The sequence below is a fragment of the Melospiza georgiana genome, chromosome 6, assembly GCF_028018845.1.
Source record: "Melospiza georgiana isolate bMelGeo1 chromosome 6, bMelGeo1.pri, whole genome shotgun sequence".
NCBI lineage: Eukaryota > Metazoa > Chordata > Aves > Passeriformes > Passerellidae > Melospiza > Melospiza georgiana.
In genome coordinates, this window is record NC_080435.1 from 52,086,397 (window position 1) to 52,104,397 (window position 18,001).

An 18,001-nucleotide genomic window follows, 5' to 3' on the forward strand; every position below is an offset into this window, starting at 1 on the left:
GATCATATTCTAGTCTAAAAAATGTACCTGTGTAATATGAAAAAAGTCTATTAACTCATACATAAGGAGAAGGGAAAATAAAGGCAGTAACTGTTAATTTTCCACATAACCATATGAAAATTCTTTCAGGCTCAGGCACATGACTTATTCAGCAGAATGCATCTTCTCAGAGTACAAAGCACTTTGCTGTCTAGAGGGAATAAAGTGGTTTTTTATGTGTTTGATTCCCTCTTAGGATTTGGACTTTAGCTGGTGTGGAAGTACACATTCTGACTCAGATGCAGTTATTTTTATAGGTTTTTCTTTTCCTTAAACAAATCATCCTTTATTAACATTTTAACAGAAACTTAGGCTGTCACTTTTATTTCCTGTATCAAAGCCTTTAATGAGTCCCTCTGTGTTTCAGGTGTGTGGCCTGAAGGTTCAGATGGCACAGACATCAACGCTGTCTGTCGATCCCACGGGAGAAAACTGCTATCAACAGGAGATGACTTTGGCAAAGTACATCTCTTCTCATACCCATGCTCACAGTTCAGGGTAAGGTATTTCCCAAAAATTTACTCTTGTAGTTTGCACAAATGCATTAAATGTTGTTTTCTTTGAACAAAAAAAGACCCAAACCCCAAAACACATCAGAACAGGAAGAATGGGGCGTTTTGTACATCTAAAGGATTTATTTAAAGTTGATTGAGACAATAATTAAAGTTAAAAGTTAATTTAATATTAAAATACTTCAAGAGAATGCCATGATGCCTTAGTTTTATTGTTGCTTGAATGTTCTAATGAGATGCTTTTATTCTCACTAATATGGTGTTTTCTAGGCTCCAAGCCACGTGTATGGTGGACACAGTAGTCATGTAACTAATGTAGATTTTCTCTGTGAAGACACCCACCTCATCTCCACAGGAGGAAAGGACACAAGTATTATGCAGTGGCGAGTCATTTAAAGGAAACATCAGCATGAACATACACAGTTGAGTCGACCATGCACAGAACTTATGTATAAACTGTATATTTAAAACTTAACAGTATGTTTGCAGTTTAGCCTGGTCACTGTGATTTTTGTTTAAAAAATTCTTACAAACCTCAGGAAAATTAAGCCCTGTGCTGGTTACCTTACTCAGTCTAGTATTGTTTTTCATTGTGTCACACCTTAAGATTGATCGTTCTCTGTTGTACAATATACAATGCAGTACAAGTTTAATATAAGAAATGTGGCTTGACAGTTTGCAATACAGTGGTATCAGCAGAATGTGACTACCTTAAATGTTTTCTATAAACACTGCTAAACTGGTCACAAAAATTGCCTTTCAAAGACTGTATATATGTGCTTATTCGTTTCACTATCTACACTTTGTACTATATATCTACTTATATAGAAAAATCTATGACAATGTCAAGGTACTGAACTGTTTCTGCTGGAGGCTGATGAATAGATACATAAAGTATAAACTGCAATTTAAGATGCAAAAATTAGTGTTCTAGACCTGAAAATGTGAATGCTGGTAAATTTGCATTCTCCTGGTAACAGCACACTGTGGGTGTCACCCATGAGGAGTTGTGTTCCTTTTCCAATGAATCAGCAGGCTTTGTCCCAGTTTGACCTGAATTTTTCAGCAGGGCATACAGATGTCTGTGTGGTTCAGGTAGTCCATATGAATTTAAATTAAAAGTCTTTTTACTTGTATATGAAAAATTTCTTTTTGAAAACAAACCAATAAAGCTTGGCCACATCCCCATTATTGGCTTATATATTTAACTAATATGTATATTAATCAGCATGATGCTATATTGTACATGTATAAGATTTTAGCAGTTCATAACAAATGGTAAGGCCATCTAGCTTTACTTTTTTATGCTTATGGATACTGTATATTTGTATTTTAAGACCAAGTAGACCAAGTCTAAAGATATCTTTTTAAGTGTACCATAAACCTGCAGAGGGTAAAGGAAGACTTGGAAGCATACATGAAATATTAATGTGTAACTTCTTGCCCCTGTGTTTTGTGCATGGATGGGTATTTATAGTATGAAATAAGATTGTGTTTTGCAATGAAGTAACAGTGGAGGTGGTATAAAATGGTTAAGAAGGCCTTATCAATGTTGATTGTGACACAGATTGAAATGTATTGTTTACTATGAGGAATGTATCTGAAGAATTTTAAAAGAAGAGTTCTAAGTGGACTCGCAAAAAGTAATATTAAAATTTTGCTTGTAATGGACAGTAAATGTTAATTCTCTGAACTCTAAAGCACTGGTTGTTTAGAGTGATTTAAATGAAATTGAACCAATAAATTTTGAAACTTTTTTATTACATCTCCAACCTCCTACACTGAAAGTGCAGGACACCAATAAACATGTATTAAAGTGACTTCTCAATGCATTCTTCTTGTTTAGTAAGGTGTCTTTGTTTGAGCATGATAAAGAGACAGGCTTTTAGTTAACAACACACATTTGTGATTTCTCATTTAGAGATGCATTTGAAAACAGTTGGCAGTAGAATGTAGATTTTGGGGTACATAATTTTATGTGTGCCCATGACCCTGGGGACATGATGACAATACATACCTGGGAGTGAAACTCCAGCTTTACAGCAGGAAGGACACACCACATGCCCTCGCCTACACACTGCCTTGGTCCTGCCTCCCAGTGCACATCTCCAATTTCTGGGTGCTCAGCTGGTGGAATGTTCTTCCACTGCTCAGATTTATGCTCCTGACAATTTCTGTGCTAGGAACTTGTCCTCAGGCAAGACCTTTGCAGGCCATGGTGTCAGGGTCACTTTACCCTGATGTTACCTGGCGCTGTCGCTGCAGGCAGAGGTCTTGATCCCAGCTGGTTACTCTGACCCTGTGCACCAGCACAAAGAGTTATTGTGGCCATAAGCAGAACCCAGCTGGGACACAACAACCAATGCAGACAAAAATCCTGTTTCCTCAGTTTCTGATCTAGCTGTGCAATGTGAAAAATAAATGGCCAAAGGAGCACTGGAACAACTTTTTTTAATAGTGATGGTTATCTGCCTCCTCTTGAAATGTGTGAAGCTAAAGCACAATACCCTTGCCCTTTCTAAGGTTAACTCAGTCATAAGAGTCCAAAACACACTAGTGGCAGATTTTCACTGTCTGAATGCTTGGTTACCCACAATGCCTTCTGTTGATTTTTAATTTTTTTTTAATATGCTTTTGCAAATGGGGTGCTTTCAGGTTTTCTGCTTTTGGAACTGTAGATGACTTGTCACTACTTGCAGCAGAGAAAACAGGAGTTGCAAATTGGCTTGGCTCATTCCCTTTTATCCTTCTCACATAGTGCTACTCTTGGGATATAGTAAAGCATTTGTGATCCCTTTTTAATTTTAAACTGTTATCCTTTAGAAGAAATAGATGAGGAATACTGCAAGTTCATCCCTAGGGTTACTGATCAAAGGGCTTTTCAACAATCCCATCCCATCTGTGTCTCTGCTGCTCCTCTGTTCCTAACTTTTTCTGTTAAATGTGTCTTTGTTCCTCTATGAAAACCTGATAAATGTATTAGCTGAATTGGCAAATGGTGGGTAATGTCTTAAGCCAAATATCTGTTTGATGACTGTTATTCTCCTTTCTTTATCCAGGAAACTCTACACAATTTTGCCATTGTTACAGCTAATCTTCAGCTCTCCTCTCTTCCATCCTTGTTCCTTTGTTCTTGCATTTATTTGTTTTCTCAGGAGTGTCTTCTTTTTCACTTTACAAGAAAAAGGGAACAATATAAAATAAAATAAAGAAAGAGCTTTGTGTATTTTATTCTCTCAAAAACACCTGAATTCTTTACCTGACACTCTGTCTGCAGCAGCTCTCTTTTCCTGCCCTGCCACAGAGCATAAGGCTGGTCTGAAGTCCATGGCTGAAGATACACCTGGGCTTCTGCCTCTGTCTGTTCCCTCCCCTCATTCTTCTGCCTCTGTCTGTTCCCTCCCCTCATCCTGGGTGCAGTAGCTGCAGTGTTTCTCAAAGAAGAGTCTCATCTTTTCGTGTCTTTTTTGTATTGCTATTGTCTACAAAACATTCAGATATTCCCCTTCAACTTCCTTTGGTTTCAGTTCCCATTTCTTGCTTTTCTTCCCTTCATTCCAGCATTACTGTTCAGCTCCCAGGACAGCATCCCTGACTGGCACATGTTGCTGCCCTTACCTGCTCATAAAGCCAGTGGCTCTGATTACCTCTCTGATAGTTTTGGGGCTGTGCTTCTGGTTCCTTATTGTACCTCTGTTCACACTTCTGTGACTTGTATTTCAGGATATCAGTGAGTGCATCTGCTTCCAGCCCTTTCTCCCTGCAATGCCACCTCCCTGAGTGGGGACACAGGGCACCAGCACTGTCCCATTGTTTCTTAATTGTCTGTTTGTCTGTGAGCAGCTTCTAATTTGCACCATGTTCTTAGACTTTGAAATATTTTTAGGGTAAGGATTTTTTTTTCTCTGTTCTGTGTCATTTAGCAAAGGGATTTGGGATCCTATACTCACTCCAACAGTATGATTGTCATATTTGTCCAAACTGGTGAGCATGTACTTGGGTAATGCTTCTCTGTTAGAGTATTCAAAGTGGTTAGCTACTAAAGTTGATACTATCTATTCTCTTAAGTCTTAAGTTATTCAGAAAACAATACAAATGCTTTCAAAATACTTCCTTCTTCCTCTTTTACACACTTATAAAATAAACATAGACTCAATCTGGTTTTTAGGATCATTGCCCAATTCCAAGTAGAGATTTTCATTATTTTGTTTGCCTCTTCTATCTGTCTTCATATATTTAATTTACTCAGAAAGGATGCCTATTTGTATGATATCAAAACTATGGCCTCTTTCAACTTAATCCAATATGTAGTATTTTAATTATTTCCTTGAAGATTATTATTACATAAATCTTTCTGATAGTGCTCAGTTTTGACAGGTTGGTGAAACCTGAGAGGTATTAACAATTTCCAACAGATAAGCTCTACAAAAACCAGTCACTATATTAAAAATAAGTTAAAAAGAAAAAGGAAAGAAGGTGATAAATGTAAAAGAAAATAGTTTTTGTAATGCTGGTGAATTAAAAAAACCCTGCCATTTCAAATTCTTTTGAAAAATTCCTTGTGGAGCAAATCAATTTTGTTAAAATGGATTTTTTACTATTGTAATTAATATGGGGTTAGTTAATTCAAGGTCATATTTCCTATGTGAAATGTTTGGATGATTTTTATTCTTCAGAAGATTTAATATTAGAGGATATTATTTTCCTTCAGAATTATTCATGTGCAAGAACTTGCAAGGGCAAAACAGTCCCATTTTTGCAAGGGTTGGCATTTTTAATTTCTTCTGGTTCCGCTCAGGGAAGCAGGCAGTCTTGTTGCTCTGTTTTCTACTGGAAACGGGGCTGTTGACAGATCACTCACTTGCATCCTCAAAAAATCCTACAGATGGCAAGGAAAATGTCACTTTAATTACTTGTGGAAAGAACAGAATTATGGGAAGCCTGAACTGAAATCCTCTTCTCCCGTTGCTGGCCAGGATTCACAGCTGTGCCGGGGCAGTCTGGTCACTGCCATGCAGCCCCAGCTCAGCAGCCTGCCCTGCACAGGAGCTGCCTCAAGCCAGGGCCCCTCCTCATCCAGAGATGGGAGATGAGGAGGCAGCTCCTGGGGAAGGAGGGACAGAACCACTCCCAGATATCTGCATGTGGATGGAGGCTGCTGGCTGAGTGAGGACATTGGCAGTTCACGCTCTTGCTGGGAGAGATTTATGGTTCTCCTTAGTCATGAACTTCTGTGGCAATTTAATTTTTCTTAATGGAACTACTCTGCCCCCTGAATTCATTAAATAATGGCAGAAGACCAAGTGACAATTTGCATGGAGGCATCAATGGCAGTGCAGCCAAAGCTGCCATCTAGCTCTGAGTCCAACAGGACTTTTTTGAGTCAGCAGTGATAGCAATGGGCTAATGCTCAAAAGCCACTTCAGAGACCTGTGTCAGTCAGGATGGGTCACAGCACTGTGGATCCCCCCATTTCCTGCCAAATGTGGAAGTACAGGAAAGAGCCTCATTTCACCAGGGCCTGTCAGTGTCACCTAACGCTGTAGGCACTCCTTTGGACCTCACATTTTGCCTGTCTTGTTAGGAAAGCTTCATGTCTTGGACTCAAGTGGTTCCTCCCCACCAGCTTCACAGAGGTTTGATTCTACCATCTTCTGGCTGACTACGCTAAAGGAATTTAGACATTTCTATTTGTTTGTAGTGGACATATTTGTCCTTAAAGGCTGCCTCTTTGGGTCTAGTCTGAGGTGCTGAACTCAGAACCATAGGAATGATGACCTGTTTTCTGGGTCTCTATGCAACTGAATGGGTTTTTATTATGAGCGAGCTTGTAAGAGATGAACATTTTTTAAATCTGCCCTTTGGAATTACCTAGAATAAGCATGTAGCCAGAGGGAAGCAAATTCATCTGCTCTGTGAATTCTGTCAGTGCTACACGAGCTACAGTTGCTCCAAATTCCAGGTTGCAGGATAAAGAAATCTCCTTCAGGCTGTTCAGTCATTATGGTTAGAAAGAAAAAATTAAAAAGCCTGGGTGAGTTCTGCAGCCACGTTAGATTATTGTAATTTGCTGTTGCCTTGATTTGCCCATGCACTGCAGAGATGTGCTGAAGGGGGAACAGTCTGCATGAGCCTGAAGAGAGCTCCTCTCTAAAAAATCAATTGCCTGGCTGTTCTTTCTGGATTCAGTTTCTCATTGAGATAAATGTCATCATTTTAGGGTTCCTTCCTCCCTGCCCTGCTTCTCCTTTTCATCAGCTTTCATTGGCATTATTACATCAAATTTATGACATCAGTGTATAACCACAGGGAAAGTTATTGCACCAGAGGTTCAAGTGTTTTGGCCTCTTTACAACCTCTAAGAAGAGCAGAAGCTGAGCTCTGTCTGAGAGTCTCTGTCTACTCGAACAGTTGCAGAGGGAGCTGACAGGAGGCTCAGCCCCAGTGAAAAGCCCTGTGGCATTTCCCGTATGTGCAGCTCCTGCTCAGCAGAAAACGCGGCCACAGGCAGCCTCAGCAGCCTGGAGAGCCCCAGTGCCCCTGGCCTGGGGAGCAGAGCACCTCCCCTGTGCCAGCTCCCTTCCCACTGGCTCTGGGTGACAGGGAATGCCACCTTTGGCCTGGAGCAGGTCCCCAGGGCCTGCCTGTGAGGCACAGCTCCTCCCTGCTGCCTGGCAGTCTGCAGCTTCCTGCTCCAGCCTCCCCAGTGACTGTAAACCCTGCTCTCTGAAGGCATAACAGGAAAAATAAAAGTGCCAGTGAGCTCCTCCCTTTCCAAGAGGAGGCACTGACTATCTCCCTGAAAGCAAAGATGGACTCCCATCTTCACTGGAGGAACTGTAATAAAGTTGAATTCAAGTATATCAACAGTCTATTTTTCCTACTTATTCTCTGCCTTTTCCTATTTTACTTCTTTCCCTTCTTCATTATTTCCTCATTTTTTCCCTTTTCATGTAATTTCCTTTTCTCTCCTTTTCTTGCAAAAATAAAAATTCCAAACTGATTAATTCCTTCATTTTTCTGTGGTCTCCATTTTCCCATTCCCTTTAGCAGCTGCTACACTCTTCTGCTACCTGATTCTTTGTTCCACTCTCTTCTCATCCTTTCTTCTTCATCCCAGAACTGGATGAAGTATTGCTAAGGGAATCCAGGTGCAGACAGTGAGTGGCTCCTTTGGGCTGCCACTCCTTTTCCAAATGGTGCCAAAGATTATAGGGATGTGGTGATGGTGAAAACCCAACATCCAGGACTGATCTTCTCTGAATTTTGGGAATCTTTGACTCTTGTTTTGCGCCTGAAATTGGAAATCACATTCTTACTGCCTCAGTGAAGTGTCTGTGAAATTGTATAACTTCATCTTTGGCAAAAGTTCTGAGTCACGTTACTGTCTGAGGGACAATTCCTTCTAGGAATAAAAGCATATATATATTAGTGGATGTGATATAATGAATTGATATAATTAGTTCTACTCAAGGGTCACTTTCACAAGGTTAAATCCTCCTTGCTTAGGAAAAGCCTTCCAATAGTAAGTGTGTAAAACAAGCTTTGGACATTTGTTTTCCTTGAAAAGAGGTCGTTTTGTGGACAAGTCCACAAGAAAGTGCCAGAGTGTCAAGAGAAAGCTCTGAGCTGGACAAATTCAGTGGGAAAAAATGACCACAAGGCTCTTGCTGCACCAGCCTGGACATGGCATGGGGCGTCTGAGAGAAACAGCTGGATGACCTTGAGCTCCTGATAGGAGGATGTTTACAGAGGATGTTGCCCCAGGCTGTGTGACTGCATAAGGAGGGCATCCTGTTCCTCCTCCTCCCCTCTAGCATGAAATCTCTGAAACAACAAACAGAGCAGGCCCCAGGGCAGTTATTGCAGCAGGACCCAGAGGCCATCAGGGTTTGCCATGCAGGAGGTCTCAGCCAGGAAAGGTGCATTTGTAGGGACAGCGCTTCTCTTGTGCAGGTCTGTGCTGGGCTCTGCAGGAGAATTTGCAGACAGGGAGAGGTGCAATGGGAAGAGGGAAGACCAATGAGTCTAGCAGGATGGAGACCACCCTGGAGGGTCAGGATTTCCCCTTGGGCAAAGAGCAGGTGAATTAACAAGAGTACAAGGACTAGATAACTGTCAATACAAATTACCAGCTTTAAATCTCTTAGAAGACATACAGTTCTGATTGCAATGTAATGTCAGATTTGTCCCAGCCAAGCAATTACTACATGGTCCAGTGATGTCTTTCTGTCAACACAGTGATCTGCTGGTCAACCAATGAATATTGATAAGGAAGTCTCATGGATTCTGATACAAGAAAGATTTTTAATGCTGTTCTATTTTTGTGCTGTTAGTCGCCCGCAAGATTGGTATCTGTCATTCCTCTCTTGCTTCTTTCTGTAAGAATAAATAAAACAGCAAATACAATTGTCTAGTCTAGTAACCTCACTGCATTTCTGCATCACTTCTCAGCCACCTCATGGGCAATTAAGCCTCCCAACCCTTTGCAAGGGTCGATGCTGCACAAGTTTATATGCAGTGAGGTGTTGCAGCCTGCCCAGGGACAGAGAGCAGCTGTGCCCAGGAGCAGTGCAGGTACAGAGTGGGGAGTGGCAGAAGCCCCCCCTGTCCTTACCCAGTGGTTTGCAGTCCCCTGTGGGCAGCTGCCAGGGCTGGATGTGTCCGTACTGGGGCACGTGGTGGTTTCAGCTCTTTGTGCCCCTTTGTGCTGTGCTGCCAAGGTGCAGAGATAAAAGTCTTTGCAGAAGACAGTTCTGCTTCTATAAAACAAAACATTCTAGTTTATGTCTCAAACACAGTATGATTTACATAAATTTATTTGCTTATTTGATTTGTGCCTGTATAAGCCTATCTTAAGTAAACTATATTTTTAAAAAACAGATTATCAGTGAAATTACATATGGGTTTTCTATTTTAATCAAGTCTTAAATTCATAGTATTACCATGAAACCCTAGTTTAATAAGTGTCCTCCCTGCCTTATGCTGTCTCCCATATGTCCCATGAGCTAGTCAGTGACCCACACTCTAAAGGATTAGTCAGATGATAGTAATAAGAAAATAGGTTTTATTTTTGCTCATTATTTCTTCATTTGCTTACTACCTTCAGCAACCTCATCACAAATTAGGTGAATGAGTTTCTCCAAGCCACTGTCACTTGGGGGAGACTGCATCTCAGATCCGTGGTCTGACACAATTGTTCCTTTACACAAGCAACATATTGTGCCTCCTAGGAGATTTAGGATAAATGCTAATAAGAAAGGACTGTAAGTTTTGGTTTCAAACAAACAAGGAGGCCCCTTAGATGTAAGGGAAGCAGCTTCTTTAGGAGACCCTCACTATCTGAAGTGAGCTTAGATCCATTGGTGGGGTTGCTTGGGAAGAGGATGGAGCAGGCCTTCTGTGGGACAGGGAAATCACGAACTGGGAGTTGTGATTGTGAGCACAGGAGTGCTGCAGGTTCCCTCCCCCCAACCCTTCAGTAACCCTGTCTCTAATTATTTTTTTAACATATTAATGATCATTGAAAACAGCAGATATATGTATTAGTGACCAAGAAACAAGCATGGCCTTGAATAAAAATCATTTACGTGATTACTACCATGGGGTTTGTTGTGTCATATTTTTGTTGTTATTATTGTAGTATATTTTATTTGGTATGGAGCTGCAGTGGACAGCTGCAGCAAAGCCAGACAAGCCAGTGGTGAAAGAGCTCTGTAGGGCATCAAATCTATGGGCTTGATTTTTGCAACATTTATTCTGGTGGCATAGGTTACCACTACAGTAAAAGTGTTGTATTGGTATGAGTATATAAACTTTTCAGAGAAATTGAAATAAAAATGTAAAGTATTAATGTGGAAAATGGCCCCTATTGCTTTGCTCTTCATCTCCTGCGCATTCTGTGCCACACCTGGTCACCTCCTGTGCAGCCCCACAGTCTGCTCTGCACCATGGGCACATTCCCCTGAGCCCCCACACGGCTTGGCACCATAGGCACTGCCCAGAGCCCACCCTCCCAGCCACACTGCCCAGATTGCTAATTGCTGATTCCCACCTTCCCCAGCCACACTGGCTGCACCTTCCCAAATCCACCCCCACACACAGACAGGGGCTGCAGCTCCCTTGCCCTTCATGGCACACATGGATGGAGGTGGGTCTCAGGGAATGATGGGGGCAGTGTTAATTGGGATACAGACACACAGGGAAAGGGAGAAGAGGGCCAAAAGCCTTTTCTGCACCAGACAGACCATGTGCATACCCACTGCTTGCTCTTGGATTACATGGTTGTTTGGGGGGTTTTGTGTCTAAACTGGGTGATGCAGAGCTGGGAGAGATCAGTGAGACATCTCCCATCTCTGTGGGACAGCTAGAGAGTCAGAGTGAAGAGCCTTTCCTCTTGAGAAATGGCAAACAAGTTATGGTGATGGAAGATCTGAGAAACAACTGCATAATTTTGTCCTGTATCATGGCAGATCCTTGAGGATATTCAAGTGGTACCAATTTCAAGATAATCTTTTTTCTACTGGGTGTTGCATGGCAGGAGGTAAAGAGACATGGAGAGACACAAGGGAAGTTCCAGGCTCTGAACCTCGTCAATATCATCACCCTGTGGTTTGGGCTGCACAGGGGAGTTGGCAGGAGGTGACTGGAAGGAGAAGGGCAGCAGGTTAGGGACGGGACTGGGATGTGGAATGGGGAGGAGATTTGGGTGGGAGAAACACAGGATTTGAAGGCAGGTGGTGGGAAGGTGTGGAGAAAGGACGAGGCTGGAAGCAGGGCAGGAGAGATCGCAAGGACACTCGTTGGGACAAGTGGGAAGGGTGAAGGAGCAGGAAACACAGCTGCACTCCGGTGCTAGCTGGAAATGCCATTTCTGTTCCTGCTTCTACCCACAAAAGCACCGGTTCTGTGCCCGCACAGGACAGCCCTGTGGAGAGGGGAGGTCTCCAACCCCGGCACTGCCCCGCTCCAGCCGGGAACGGTTCGGGGACCTCGCACCGGCACCGGCACCGGCCGAGGGGCTCGGCGGAGCCCGGAGCCGCCGCTCGGAGCCGCGCACGGTGCGGGGCCGCTCCCGCCCCACCTGCGCCGGGCGGGGAACCGGGCAGGGCCGCGGCTGCCCCCGACACCCGCGGCGGGGCCAGGCCGGGCTGGGCAGGGCCGGGGCTCCCCCCGACACCCGCGGCGGGGCCGGGCAGGGCCGGGGCTCCCCCCGACACCCGCGGCGGGGGCGGCGGCGGCGCGGGGCGGGGCGGGGGGGCGGCGCGGCCCCGCCGCGCGTGGGAGCGGAGCGGGGCGGGCGGCAGCGGCGGCGGCGCTGCTTTGTCCTGCCCACACACACAGACACACACAGACACAGCGCAGCCGGGCGGGAGCCGGCAACATGGCCGGGCCGGCGGAGGGGCTGCCCGGCGCCGCGCTGCCCGGCTAGCGCCCCGGGGCCCGGCGCTGCCGCTGGGGCGGCGCCGCCGCCGGAGCCCCCCCGTCCCGCCGCCGCCACCGCCCGGTCCCGGCCCCGCTCCGGCCCCGGCCGCCGCCGCGCCCCGCCGGGAAGATGAGGTGAGTGCGGGCGGGCTGTGCCGGGCAGGGCGGCGGCGGGGGATCGCTGTGCCCGCGGCGGTGTCACGCCGTTGGGGTGGGGATTTCCTGTGCGAGAGGAAGGCGGAGGAGAGGTTAAGCAATGCGGCGCTTCCTAGTCCTTCACCGGATGGATAGCAGGAGTGGGTGGTGACGTTTTTGGCATGTTTGACTGTCAGTGCCTAAGTCCATCTGACAGATTATCTGGCGCTTACAAAAGGCTGTAAGCGCCTGTGAAACTGCCTCGGTGTGCAGCCAGGATCTGCCCGCTGCTGCTGTGCCCTAATGCTGGGATGTGCCCGGTGCTGCGGTGCCACGCAGCCGGGATGTGCCCGGTGCTGGCGTGTCCTTCAGCCAGGGATGTGCCCGGTGCTGCCGGACCGTGCGGCCGGAATCTGCCCGGTGATGCCGTGCCCTGCTGTTGGTGTCTGCCCGGTGATGCCGTGCCCTGCTGTTGGTATCAGCCGGGTGATGCCGTGCCCTGCTGTTGGTGTCTGCCCGGTGATGCCGGCCCGCAGCCGGGATCCGCCCGGTAGGGCCGGGCCGTGCAGCCCGGGGTGACAGCGAGAGCTCCGTCGGGCGGAGGAGCCCGGACGGGGAGAGCGGGGTGCGAGGAGGGGAACGAGGAGTGCCCCGCAGGAGCGGAGATGGGATATTTATTGCTCAGGAGCATCCAGCATGGGCCGTGCCGGATCTCCAGTCTCCCTCTCCTCAGGCAGCAGGGATGCTACAGCTCGTAATTTTCCCGAGGTCAGTTTGTCAGTTGTGAAAGGAAGGACAAAAAAGCCCCGCCAACCCAATTTCCTGGTGGAAGGGTGGAGGGGAAGCGTTATTTGCTGTGGTTTATACTCGTCCAAACCTCTCTCTTTCCTCATTTATTTGAGTTCGCTTGAGCTGTCAGTATCTCGGAGCAACCCAGTCCCTGATTCATCTTTAACACTAGTGAATTTTCCCACTTAACAATTATCTTTAGCAAAGTGAAATTGCTCTGGGAACCCTTAAAAATGGAAATAACAGTTTGAAGCCAGATATGTTTCTGTGGTGCCTGATTCCTGAATTGCAGGGTTGGCATTGCTCCTAGCAAGTGCAGTGGGAGTCCAGAAAAGCCTTTGCCTGCATTTACAGTTACATTTACTCCTGGCACCATCATGTGTGCTGAAGACTTGGAGATGCATCATTTTTTTTTTTTTTTTTTTTTTTTTTTTTGCCATTTACATTACCATTAATTTTTCTCACTTGCTTAAAATTGCATTCTTGGGGAGCACACAGAGCTGCTGTGTCATGTGTCTGTGGCCGTGTGTGTCTGGTCTCCACACAAAAGGTGTGTCTGCATCACTCTCACCTGGCGTGCTCAGAATGCAAGTCAGAGACCTGTGGGGAGAAGTCATCAAACGCAACAGATGGTGGGGAAATGTTCCCTTGCTCCCTCCTGCTCACTTGGGAGCACAGCTGGGAGAATTCTTGCCCCGTGCAGAAGGGTTGCGAGAGCTCTTCCAGGAAGAAGGAAAGTTTATTTACTGGCTCATAAGCCCACCTTTCACCCCAGGGAGGCACCATGGGCAGATTGGAAGGCTGCAGCCATGTTGGGTTTCCCCCATTGGAGATGTCCTGCTCCACATGAACTTCCACAGTTGGTGGTTGCACTTTTTGTTGGAAGAGGGAATAGGGGGAGAGGCCCACCAAGACAGACTGTGAATTAGGGTATCATGATGTACCCAGAGTGATCCCCACCAGGAGAGCTAGGGCACTCTCACAGGAGGTCAGCCACAGGGTGTTTTGGGAGGAAAAAGCAGCTGAACTCCAGGAGAGGCTCCAGAACTTCCCCATATCCTCTCTTCTGACAGTGAGGGGGGGTGCTTCTCTAGGCTGCACCCCCAGGCTGCCCCTGCTGTACCTGGGGCAGCCAGGGCTGGTCTGTGGGTGCTGCTGGTGTGTCGTGTCCTTGGGCAGCTGCCCTTTCCTGTCCCCACGGGACACTTGGCATCTGCAGGTGCGCCACACTTAGTGGCCTTTTGTTATAAATACCACTTTCATACTTAATGCACATTATTATTTTGTTGGATTTTTTAATGGATTCCTGTTTTTAAACGCTTCCATTACAGATTTTTTTCCCTTGCATATACAGACATTACTGAATAGATTGTCAGTAAATATATGCCTGTAAATCACCTAAAACCTTTTCCAATAACAATTCTTGTTTAATAAATACAGGCTGTATAATTCCAAAATACCCTGGCAGGCTACATAATCATTTAATAAAAACCTCCTTGAAACATTTGCTTAAGCATGTGTGTTTTATTTATACTGCTTTTTGTGGTGAATGGATTACAATGCTAATCTTTGCACTGTTGCATTTATGTGATTGTTTCTATTTTTTGGTAATTCTTTATGTCTTCACCTCAAAGGTATGAAGTGTGTGAATAGTGGGTGTACCAACCACCTTAGTAATAAAACAGGTTATAATAGATGTTTTGCCTCAGAAACAGATTAGGATCCCTGTGTGGAAAATGCTAAAGTGCAGAGGTGTTATTATTTTTTAGTACACAAAAATACTGCTTTAGTACAAGAAATGTAGTGGTTATTTGACAGTGGATATTCATTTATTCTTAGAAGTAACAGAATTAGCTCATGTTTGGGAAAATGTCTATGAATATCACTGTGGCTGAAAATAAGACTTTTACATTCTGTCAACAGAGGCATAACCTGTAATTTCTTAGTCATACCTGTAGTTTATAAGGCATCTGTGTTTTAGTGGCCCCTATTCTTAAAAATAAAAACCAGACATAGCATTTTGTGTGTGTCCCTGACAAAATCCATCTCTCTTTTTGCCGTGGCTGTAGTGAGTGTGCATTTGCTCTCTGTGCTGTGCTCCTGAGGCAATGGTGGGGCGAGAAGCTTCCCACTTTAAGCACTTAGTATTTTTCTAAACAGAACTACAGTTAATATCTGGAGATGGAACCAGCCCCCAAATGGGATTATTCAGATTAAAACTATTCCTCCTTACTTTTTTGTGGTATAACGTGCTTTAATCCAAGCCAAAGTAATGAGTTCAGCACAGAAATTCTGGGGGAAAACAGTGTCACTGAGCACCCTAAAGTTCAGCTAAAGTCACCCTTTTTGTTCTGAGGTTTTTATGTAGCTATCAACTGGAAATCTGAAAAAGATGTTGTATTTAGCTCTAGTTTAAATGGATGGAGCAACACGTTGAGAAAAAGAGGACTGAATATTCATAGTACAAACCCATTTTAATAACATGTATGTATTGTATGTACATTATACTTCTTAACCCTTTTGTTTTCAGACATAAGCAAGCAAAGTCTTTACATTTATATCAATAAACAAAATGTTTTGAGCATTTCAGTGTCCTCCCCATTATCTGTTCATTAAGCAGTTCATGAGATAACTCAAGAGTCTTGACAATTCTTTCAGTTTGCATGGAGGGTAACTGGAGTTGCATGTATACAGTGTTATTTTCTAACTTATCTCTCTTTACCCTTTCTTTCTGTTTGCATCTGTTAAAAAAAAAGAGAGAACATGATGTTTTTATTTATAATGCCATCAAAATTGGGATTACCAACCTCACTGGACTAGTGGACTTTGTAGCTCAGAGTTTCCAGCAGAAAAGCAGGAGCACATCCTGAGATGGATAATAAAATCAAGTTGGCTATAAAATATAATTTAACCTTGTCACTTAGCAGTTGATTTCTGAGCTGGAGCAATATGCCTGTAACTTAGCTAATTTTTGTTTAATTCAAAGGCTCTGTCCTGCCATGTTCTGCCTCCTGCTGTGTGCTGGTGTGTGTGGCTGTGTGTTCTGGGGTCAGCTGGGAGCTGTCAGAGCACCCTCCACAGCCCTGCCTTGGATGTGTTTAGGTTTGCAGCCTTTCAGGCTGTCAGTGCCACGCAGATCTGTCAGTGTTTTCTCAATAGGAAAGCTCCCAGCCCTTTGCCTGTCATGGTTTGGGTCAGCAGAATCCCAAGTGTGGGTACTGTGCTGCTGACAGAACACTGCTTTTGTTAGCTCATCCTTGATCTTTGGAGGGCTAGGTAAGCTCTAGCTGCAGACAAACTCCTTGTCTGGAGATTTTGGAGCTCCACTGAAGGTTGTGCCACTTTGGCTGTGGCCCTGTAAAGGCAGCAGTTGTTCCATGGGCAATGCTGGGTTCCCATCAGTGTACCCTGACTGTCAGGCCATGGAACAGGCAGGCCAGCTGTGCCTCTTTCATGCTGTTATTCTGTACACTTTCAACTTTTTTTCCCCTTCTCTAAAATAAAGCATAGGTCCTGGACATATTTTTGTGCATTTCCTCTTTTTTTGGGGTATTTTGTCTTGTATTTTGTAGTGGTATGGCTGAGGCTGAAGTTAATCTTTCAAATGTGCACAGGTCTGTTTAACTCAGTGTTGTGGGTTTGTGTGGTGTGTCCCTTCTGTCTGTTCCTGGGTCACTCAGACCATGTTAAACAGCAGATACACTGATACAGAGCAGCTCCATTAAAGTGTGTCACAATTAAAGGTGTCTGCATGGTCTGTCTGCACATGGCTGGCTACTTCTTTGGGCAGTACTTCTCTCTTTTGAAGTATTTTACTTTAAATATTTGTATTGCTTGTAAGAAATCATACAAATCTTTCCAAAGTGCAAACACAAATCAGTTTCAAATAATTTCCTGTATCTTGCAAGTTTCGTGATTTCTTTCCTTTTTCTTGTTATGTCATGTCATAGCTTTGCTCAGTTCTGAGGACTGTGTAAGGAGCAGTATGGAACCTCTTTAGAAAATGTTTCTAAAACTCATGCCAAAGTGAAATTAATTATAGCTAATTTTTAACCCTAATAATTACAGAATTGAAATAGAATAAGTTGAAATAAAATAAGTTGAATGAGCTGCAGGTTTTCTTTTTTTGAGAAGGTTGTTATAAATATTTCAGGGTTTTTTGCTGAATCAGAACCCTAGGATTATCTCATCCACTCCTTATTTACATTTAAGGAAATCTCACTGATGTTTTGGTATTGACTTTCTCTGTAGCTGGTAAGCAGCAATAACTGCCCCAGCTGTACATTGGTATTGCCCCTATATATTTTTTGTTTTTCTCATAGTCATCACTTGGCAGAACTCAAGGGACCCACAGTGCTTCTCCTCCTTTTCCTTTTTCTCAGCCTTGTGGCCTGGGCTCAGTTTCTCAGGGGCAGGGAGGAGAGGTGGAGGAGCTGTGCCACTGCTGCTTGTCTGGGCCTGTTGTTCGCCCCCGGGCAGATTTTGTCTGCAGTCACCTCCCCAAGACTTCCATTTCATCTGCTGTTTGATCTGATGTGCCCTAATGAGGGGGAAGGACCGAAAACCAGCAGGGCACACTTATCAGCACAGCCTAAAGCCCTTGTCCCTGTCACAGGGCAGCCCAGGGAGCAGACCCCAGACCTCCAGCCAGGGTGCACCCCATGGCAGCCCCCAGCCTCGCCTGGGTTAACCCACCTTGCTCCTGTTAGCTTTGCAGGGTAAGGGCAGGCTGTTCCCAGGCTCTGGGCTGCAGGAGCCTCACGGTTCACCTGGCACGTTTTCCTGTGACAGCTCCGGGTTCGTGCGTGTGTGTGCACATCACCCAGTAACGCTCCAAGTGTGTTTCAGTCCAGGTTGTGACCCTGTGGAACTGAAAACAGTTTAATTATTTTTTTCCCCCACATTTCTGGTGTATTTAGCACTGCAGAATGCTTCTTCCTGTGAGACTTTGCATTTTTGCATTGGGCAAATGCTTGGAATATTATTGACAGTCATGCCAAAACTATTCATCCTTTGAGAGCTGTAGGAGCATTAAGGATAGCTATCTTTATTAGTGAGATGAGAGAGAGTGGGCAAGTCCTTACCAAACATTTGAGCCTGGA

General features: G+C 44.8%; 2 protein-coding genes across 6 annotated transcripts in view; both read left to right on the forward strand.

Annotated features, from left to right (window-relative positions):
- Positions 1-2,371, forward strand: part of EML1 (EMAP like 1) — a 123,979-nt gene extending 121,608 nt beyond the window's left edge. For all 5 annotated transcript variants that reach the window (XM_058025442.1, XM_058025440.1, XM_058025441.1 and 2 more), the window contains 2 exons: positions 407-537; positions 822-2,371. In XM_058025442.1, the coding sequence (XP_057881425.1) occupies positions 407-537; positions 822-947 (257 nt within the window). In that variant the 3' untranslated portion in view covers positions 948-2,371. The remainder of the gene's footprint in view (positions 1-406; positions 538-821) is intronic.
- Positions 2,372-12,050: 9,679 nt separating this feature from the next.
- Positions 12,051-18,001, forward strand: part of EVL (Enah/Vasp-like) — a 147,545-nt gene continuing 141,594 nt past the window's right edge. Inside the window, exon 1 of the mRNA XM_058027125.1 lies at positions 12,051-12,110. Coding sequence (XP_057883108.1) covers positions 12,106-12,110 — 5 coding nt within the window. The 5' untranslated portion in view covers positions 12,051-12,105. The remainder of the gene's footprint in view (positions 12,111-18,001) is intronic.